The sequence below is a fragment of the Arachis ipaensis genome, chromosome B09 (assembly GCF_000816755.2).
Source record: "Arachis ipaensis cultivar K30076 chromosome B09, Araip1.1, whole genome shotgun sequence".
Lineage (NCBI taxonomy): Eukaryota > Viridiplantae > Streptophyta > Magnoliopsida > Fabales > Fabaceae > Arachis > Arachis ipaensis.
The window spans coordinates 3,782,380-3,791,753 of record NC_029793.2 but is presented as its reverse complement, the minus strand read 5'-3'; the positions used below and the strand labels follow the sequence as shown (position 1 = coordinate 3,791,753).

Sequence of the window (9,374 nt, the reverse complement as noted above, 5' to 3'; positions counted from 1 at the left end):
TTCTAATCTTCAAATTAATAATTTTTAGTGAATTAATCTTGGAATTAATAATTTAATAATTAGAAAAAGTTTAGGGACTTGTAACTTTATTAAATTCTGGCCAGTATGTAACTAGCAAAAAAAAGTGAGTTATTGAATAAAATCTCACACTAATCTCACACCATTAAAATCATCATTAATAATTATTTGATGGCTACAAATCACAAAAATTGTTGGTCTGCATTTCTCAAATAACTATTTACTACTTCCTGTGGAAAATTGCATAGGTTGGTAAAGGCATCACGTGGCATGTGACTCGGCACGTGACTAAAAAAGGACAAAAAACTGAAAGAGAGAGTTCATTTTGTTGTGAAATAAAAGATATATATAATAGAGATGTACAAATAGAAGACTCTAGTATTAAAATAATTAGCCCAATAATAATTTATATATATAATAATATTATATGTTGTAATGTGTATATATATACAAAGATAGAAAGAAGTATTAAAAATAAACGGATGACCCAATCGGTCGTGCCAAGTTATGAACTCATTTGAGTTAGTAAACTTCTGGTTTACAGTGGCATGTGATTCAATTGCACTAATATTGGTATAATACAACCCAGATGAAAGTGAGGGTAATTTTTCTAATATAACTTTCTTATTTGAATCATGAGTTGTTATACATAAATACTCATGATTTCCCTCATTCATCGTCTCAACATGATATCCATTTCGGTGAATATCTTTGAAACTCAACAAGTTTCTCAGAGACTTGGTAGATAATAGTGCATTATTTATTATAAATTTTGTTCCTCCAGGAAACAAAATTATAGCTCTTTCGGAGCCTTCTATCACATTGCCTGAGCCAATAATAGTGTTAACATATTCCTCTTTTGGCACAAGATGGGTAAAATATATATCACTTTTGAGAATAGTGTGTGAACTTGCACTATCCGCAAGTCTTATTTATAGTAGTACAAAATCAACCTTCATTAAAGGTTGGTCTTCAAATTTCTTCCTTGAAAATAAATCTTTGCATGGGAAAGATTATTAACCGCCCAATTGATAAATGGGCATTCATTTCATGTTATCCCAACACATTTTAGTATTTTATATGGACTAACGAGTTACTAAGAATGCATTTTGACTTTTGAGGCACTTTTCATTACTTGCACAACCAATCTCTGATCTTTGTCTTCCTTTCTTTCTTTCTTTTTCCCCCTTCATTTGTTGTATTTCTGAAAATGGCGGAGGCCTTGCTTGGAATTGTGCTGGATAACTTGATCCCTTTGGTCCAGAGTGAATTTGCAGCCTTTTTTGGAATCAAGGAAAAGGCTGAAGAGCTGTCACGCACTTTAGAACTCATCAAAGCTGTTCTTGATGATGCCGAGCAGAAACAATGGTCTAATCGTCCTCTGAAGGTGTGGCTGCAGCAGCTTAAAGATGCAATGTATGTGCTGGATGATATCCTTGATCAGTTGCCTACTCAATCCTCTCAACTTGGGTGCTTAACTTCTTTGAACCCAAAGAAGGTGATGCATCGTCGTGAACTTGGACAGAAGTTGAATGAGATAATAGGGAGGTTGGATCGAATTGCTCAAGCTAGGACCAACTTTGATCTTAGACAAGGTGTGAGGGAGAGGCCAAGTGAAGTAGTTGAATGGCGCCAAACTAGCTCAACTATCGCCGTTCCTCAAGTGTACGGACGAGATGAAGATAAAGGGAGAGTTGTGGAGTTTCTTCTTAGCCCATCACGAAGCTCCGAGTTCCTTTCCGTCTATCCCATTGTTGGCTTTGGTGGTCTCGGGAAAACAACACTTGTTCAGCTGGTCTACAACGATCCAGAAGTAGGTAACAATTTTGATTTGAAGATTTGGGTGTGTGTTTCTGAGAATTTCACTGTCAAGAGTATTTTGTGTTCCATTGTAGAAGCTATCACAAATGTTAAGTCTGAGGGTATGGCTTTAGATGTAATGGAGAAAAAAGTGAAAGAATTGCTACAAAGTAAAAAGTATTTACTGGTTTTGGATGATGTATGGAAAAGAAGCCAAGAAATGGAATTGGGATTAACCCAAGACAAATGGGATAAATTAAGATCCGTGTTGTCTTGTGGATCTAAAGGCTCCTCCATTTTAGTATCCACTCGTGATAAGCATGTTGCAACAATTATGGGAACATGCCAAGCTCATTATTTGGACCGTCTATCCGATGATGATTGTTGGTCCTTGTTTAAACTGCGCGCATTTGGAGCTGACAGAGAAGAGCGTGCAGAGCTTGTAGCAATAGGGAAGGAGATAGTCAGGAAATGTGGAGGATCACCTCTTGCAGCACTGGCATTAGGAGGTTTGATGCAATCCAGAAGCACGGAAAAGGAATGGGTTGAAGTTCAGAAAAGTGAGATTTGGAGTTTACCAGATGAGAATGATATTATGCGTGTCTTGAGATTAAGCTACTCTTGTTTAGCGCCAACTCTAAAGCAGTGTTTTGCTTTCTGTGCCATATTTCCAAAAGATATGGAAATGGTGAAGCAAGAATTGATTTATCTTTGGATGGGTAATGGATTTATTTCATCCCGGCCAAACTTGGAGGTGGAGGATGTTGGCAACATGGTTTGGAATGAATTATATGGAAAGTCATTCTTCCAAGATGTCAGGGTTGATGACTTTTCTGGCAAGATTTATTTCAAGATGCATGATTTAGTCCATGATCTTGCTCAATCAATTTCAGAGCAAGAGTGTATATGCTTGGAGAAACAAAACCTTAATGATTCTTCAAGAAACCCCCATCATATTGTTTTTCACGACATTGATAAAAGGCAATTCAAGAAGAGATCCGTTGAGAAAGCTGAATCCTTGCGGACATTGTATCAATTGAATTCATATGGATTTCCTTTCAGTTCTAGATTGATTCGAACAAATAATTCTCTTCGGGTTTTGTGCATATATGGTAGAAAGATACCATCTTTTGGGAGTTTAACTTGCTTGAGGTATTTGGAACTTAGTGATTTGAATATAAAGTGCTTGCCTGCTAGTATTTGCAATTTGGGTAGATTGGAAATCTTGAAACTAAGACAATTGTGGAGGCTTCGCTGTCTACCGAAACACTTGACGAGGATGCAAAATCTCCGACATCTTATCATTGATCATTGTGAGTCACTATCTGAAATGTGTCCAAACATTCACAAACTGTGTGAATTGAGAATGCTAAGTGCATACATTGTGAAATCAGAGAAAGGGTATAGTTTGGCAGAATTACGTCATTTGAATCTGGGAGGAAAGCTAAGCATCAAAGGCCTGGGAAATGTCAGCAGTGTATCTGAAGCTGAAGATGCCAATTTGAAGGGTAAACGAGACCTCACAGAATTGAGCTTGTCATGGTTCAGCATTAATAAGACGAAGTCGGTTGTCGGAGAAGAAGAAGTACTTGAAGCGCTTCAACCTCACTCCACACTCAAGCTGTTGACGATAAGTGAGTATGAGGGATTACAATGGCCAACTTGGATGCAAAACAATTCTGCTACCCACAATTTAGTTTCTCTTCGACTTATGGATTGTGGAAAGTGCGGGCATCTTCCTCCAGTGGGAAAACTTCCATTTCTGAAGGAGCTTCTGGTAAGATGCATGGATGAACTGCAGTACATTGAGGAAGATGAAAGTTATGATGGTGTTGAAGCAATGCCATTCCCATCTTTGGAGGAATTGGGTTTGTCCTACTTGCCAAACGTGGAGAGGTTGATGAAACGGGAAACAACACACATGTTCCCCTCTCTTTCTAAACTGTATATCTGTAAATGCCCTAAACTGCAATTGCCGTGTCTTCCACATGTTAAAATACTCGATGTTATGGAATGTAGCAATGAGCAACTGAAGTCAATCTCTAATCTCAACAGTCTTAATGAACTATATCTTAATCTAAATGATGAAGTGTCGTGCTTCCCAGAAGGAATGCTGAACAACATGACCTCTCTTGCAACTCTGGAAATAAAATATTTCAGTGAATTGAAGGAACTGCCATCTGACATCACAAAACTCACTGCTTTGTCTGATCTAACCATCAGTAAATGTGGTAAGCTGGAGTGTTTACCAGAACAGGGTTTGGAAGGCTTATCTTCACTTCGAAAACTGTCAATTCATTACTGTAAGAGTTTGGGATCCTTGCCTCATGGTGTCCGGCACTTAACTTCACTTCAATCTTTGAGTATTCGTGGCTGCCCAATGTTGAAAGAGCGGTGTAAGCAAGGAACAGGGGAGGATTGGCACAAGATAGCACATGTTCCTGATTTAGATATCTAGTAATCATTGTATGTATTTATTGTATTCTTAGTTTATACACTGCTTATTGATTCTTTTTTCTTTTTGTTGTGTATTTGCATTATCATGGTTTCAATATTTTGTGATGTAGTTTATCTTTATTTGTAGTGCTCTTTCAAATTACAGAACCCCCAAAACAAGAAAAAATATATTGTATCTGATTTTCAATTTTAAGGATATGAAATGAAACTCATTGTAAGTTCTGTGTTGGCCAGGTGAGTATTCAATAATCATGCATATGAATTGCTGGATCTTTTACCTCATTTGTTTAAAATACGCACGGAAAGGAACATGTATAGAATTCTTTTGCTTCTCCCTCAGTTTTTTGTTTGGCATGAACGATTTTAATTTTTCTTAATATGACAGTAGATTTTAAATTGGATGATGGGCTATTATCCAATTTATTGTCAATGCTTTTCTTTGGCCAAAGCATCAAATAACGAATTCTTATATATATGTATATATATATATAGTTTGTCTTCGGGAAGAATTCTAAAGCAATGGTGTGTTAATCTGAAACATTTTCTGCTATAAGACTGATTTTCCAAAACAAATTATTCTTATTGCCTCATATCACAATGCAATTGGCTTCAAATAGTTTCTGTCTATCCGTTCAAATGAGACTTCTATTGTGTATTGAGGCCAATAAGAAAGAAACTCAGAGCTTAGATGATTATGGTCAGTTGGTCACAGTCACTATCACTATACAGGCTTCAAAACATACATCATGGAATTGGCCGAGGCATTAGTTGCATCATCATGGTTTCAATGTGCCTTGCTAAATTGTCAAGGCTTTACTTTGGCCAAACCATCGAAAGAATTTTGACTCCCAAAAATTGTTCTCTTTAATAACTGCTAAAACTTTTAACTTCTACAAATGGTTATTTTTTCATTTTTTAAATTTGCTAGAATGGACAAAAATTCACACGCGCCGAATCATTTAATGAGTTATGTGTACACACGAATATAATGCTCCGATAGTCACTTCCATCACTTCGCAATAGGACAGTGTCTTCATTAGTAAAAATACACACATATCGAGTAAAAATACACACATATATATAACGATCTCATACAACTTGACACACTTGAAAAAATATATAAATCACTAATAAAATGATGAAATCATTACACATGTGCATTTTTATTAAGGGAGATATATTTTTTTGGCGGAATAGTGGATATGACTACCAAAATATTATATTCGTATGTACATGTGACTCATTAAATAATTAAAGCATTTTTCTGTGTAAACTTTTATATTTGTGTAGAGATAAAATTAAACTATGCTAGTATAGACATATTGGACTAATTAACTCATTTTATTGCGATAATAATTCATTCCAACCTCTATACATAGAGATATTTTCATTACAAACACATTCTGAAAATAATATAAAATATCTAATATCTAATAATCTTCAAAATCCTCCTCCTTTTTCATTTTAAACTGCAAACGATCGGAACTTCTTTATTGATTAGTAACTTTGACTATGTTTTGATTTTAAACTAGTCTTATGTATTATATATTGAATTCCAACCTCTTGTATTATTATTAATTATGTTCAGGTTTTCCTTTTCCTTTTCCCTTTATTAAGTTTCGAAAAAAGGAAGGTTTTTCTCTACAGAAATACGTGCATCTACAAACATGTGATACCGCATATTTTCTCATGCAATCTGCAAGAATCAACTTGCTATTATATTTCGCAAAGCATTTCCCGACACATCGATTAGGGTAGTCGTTTTTGCAATCTTGGTCAAACATAAAATCATCTCGGCATAAAGTAGTGTCTTCAGTAATGAACTGACTACTACTAGTAGCACCGTCTGAACTTATCCACATAACTACAAAATAAAATATATATTATATATAATATTAAAAACCAAGCTTATAAATAATTAATCTGGTAATAAAACGTTATATTTTAGTATGTAAGGATGCATTTGTTTGCCAACAAGCTATAGTTCAAATGGCATAGTCTCTCCATACTTACTTAAAGGTTGCAGATTCGAATCTTTCTATCTTTAAAAAAAAAAAAATGCATTTGTTTATATGCACATAACACTAAGATAAAGATACGAGACACTAAATCGTGTTTACCAAATAAGTCGTAAGCAAAAAATTGTGTTCAAAGATACTGAATTAGTATATTTTGTTTTGTTTCTATCTTGATAGAAAGGATACAGTGACACAATTTTTTTTATTTTTTTATTATTCTTATTAATTTTTCATAATTATATTTTTTATTTGGTTTAATTACTCTATTGGTCCCTATAGTTTCGTGAAATTTTTAATTAGGTCTCTATACTTTTTTTCTTTTTGATTGGGTCCCTGCACCAAATTTTTTTTTCAATTAAGTCCCTCTTAATAGTAATTGGCTTAATTTTATAGGGACCCAACTAAAAAAAAAAAAGAATTGGTATAGGAACCTAAATAAAAGGAAAAAAAAGTGTAGGAAGTAGGGACTCAATTAAAAAAATTTTGGTGCAAGGACTCAATTAAAAGAAAAAAAAGTACAGGGACCTAATTGAAAATTTTGCGAAACTATAGGGACCAGTAGAGTAATTAAACCTTTTTATTATTATATTTTTCTTTATTTAAAAAAAAATAAATTAGACTTTTATAATTTGTTTTAATTTATCACCAAAAAAAATATAAGAAGAACACTAATTTTTCTATTTTTGTTATTTATGTCTTATTTTCAGTATCTTATCTTATTCTAATCTAATATACTATAGAATATAAAAATGAAAATATACTCTTTAATTTAAATGTGTTTGAATTAATTGGAATCAAATGTACTGAATTGAGATATGGAAAAAAAAGATCTAGCATTTCAAAGGCATACACTCATAAGAGGGGGAATAAATAATTGAGATATGGAAAATAATGAACCTGATGAAACCAGAAGCGAGAGTAAGAAAATGTTTCCCAAAGATAACTTGGCCATCTTTCTATTTTCTAACAAGTTAGCGTGAATTTCTTATTCTTGATATCTTTTTTGCTTGCAAGTCCAAGAGTTGAGATATCTACTACTGTATATATAAGTGGAGAGTCATTCATTTTAGTCTAAATTAAAAGAATTTGAAATTAGTGAAACCCCACAACACGCAACATTTTAAAGAGTATTAATTTGTCTTATAATAATAATTTTTTAAAAATTTAATTATCTAATAATAAAATTTATGAGAAATTTATTTATTCACTATATGGATATTAAAAGTTTTATAGAAATTTTAAAGTTTGAAGAATGTTGTTAGTAATGCAATTGAGCATACGACACTACAACAAAAAATATTTTTGGTGATACATTTTTTAGTAACAATAATATAATGGTTATTATATGTCTTATTTAACTTTTGTTTTTGAAACAATTATATATTCATTGTTATTATTAAATATTATGATGACAATTATATATTTTTTAAAATTTTGCAACTATTTAAAAGGTCTCTACTAATTGTATAATTGCTGTTAAAACATTTTAACGACAAATAAAACATAATACCGCTAATGTCTAATTATTAAATAAATAATTAACGGCTATTTTATTGGCACTAAAAACAAATTAGCCGCTAATAATAATTTTTTTAGTAATGATATAGCCGTCCTTTCTTTTCGTGAATGTGGTGATATTCTTCCGTTAAAAAATGATTTTTTTGTTAAATATATTTAATATTAATTTCAAATTTTTACTTTTTTTTAATAATAGGAAATATTCTAACAGTGAAATAGTTACAGAAATTGTTATTTAAACAAATTCTCCAACATTAATGTCACTCTTCTTGATTTTATAGGAATGTTGATGTAAATAATTCATTAACATTGTTTAAACTTTCTTCAACAACACTTATTTGAGACCAAAAGTAGCAATGTGGTATCTTCATATATTTAAATAGCTACCCACTTGCACAAAGTGGGATTTGTCTCTGCAGATAATAAAATTTTGCTAACAAATGTTCTAAATATACTTATGAAAAGTTATCAAAGTATGTAAAATTATTATTTATAAAAGGTTAATCAACGAAGTATTGTCATGTTCAACAACTACAATTATAATGCATCCTAGTAATTATGAAAGGTTATAATTATGAAGTTGTCACGCTTGGTATTTATAAAAGGTTAATAATGGTAGAAATTGTTGTTGCTCCTTTAAAATATCTATTATTAAGATTTGTCTTTTTAATATTTGCTAGTCTACTGCATAGTTAAAAAAATTGCTAATATAGTTTTTAAGAGTACTTTTTAAAAAATATTAAAATAAAAGTTTTTATTAAAAAGGTAAGATTTTAAAACTTTCAATGTTAACAAAATTCTAAAATAAAAAAATAAAACTATATAGTTTGTTAACATTTAACCGTTTCATATCTTCTAAACAACTCTTTAAAAATAGTCTTTGAAATATATTGAGATGTCAAATGAACTAACTCGTCGTGTTACATTATGAATTCATCTCTAAATAAATTAGTCCGTACTACTTCACCCCGTCTTACTTAAAAATAGAGCCTCTCAATTTTCTTTTAACAAAGAATAAAATATTATCTTTAATTTTTTAATATATTTTTTTAATTCTACTTATAAAATTAATACTAAGAAATCAAATTTTATTCTTTCAATTATTAAAAAAATGGAGAGAATCTATTTCCCGCTATTAATAAAAGAATGGAAAAAGCTTTTACTGTGTCACTTAAGTTATATAGAAATTCTCGAACCCATGAGTTAAGAATAAGAAGTTCTTGATTACCCAGACTGGAATAACCACTTAGAATAACAAAATTAAGTATGTTTGTCGAAAAATGCAAAATTACATGGATACGATACTCGTTTTTCCAATTATGTAGCATGGCTAAGTGATCCAACTCACATTAGACCTAGTGCCCAAGTGGTTTGGCCAATAGTAGGCCAAGAAATATTAAATGGTGATGTTGGCGGGAGTTTTCAAGGAATACAAATAACCTCCGATTTTTTCCTGCTCAAACATTCTGAAAATACAAATCCATTGGCATCTTACTTAATGACGAACTGACAGACTTGACCCGTCATGTTTTTCTAAAAAATTAATTTTTAAATTTTATTAAC

General features: G+C 31.8%; 1 protein-coding gene and 1 long non-coding RNA gene across 2 annotated transcripts; one reads left to right on the top strand and one right to left on the bottom strand.

Annotated features, from left to right (window-relative positions):
• Positions 1,091 to 4,504, top strand: LOC107618136 (putative disease resistance protein RGA1). The gene has a single exon (XM_016320092.2). It carries the CDS (start codon positions 1,229 to 1,231, stop codon positions 4,274 to 4,276), a length of 3,048 nt encoding a protein of 1,015 aa, XP_016175578.1. The 5' UTR covers positions 1,091 to 1,228; the 3' UTR covers positions 4,277 to 4,504.
• On the bottom strand, positions 5,596 to 7,402 carry LOC107618137. Its single transcript, XR_001615157.2, has 2 exons — positions 7,191 to 7,402; positions 5,596 to 6,139 (listed from the first exon to the last, which is right to left on the bottom strand). It is a non-coding gene; the product is annotated as an uncharacterized LOC107618137 (long non-coding RNA).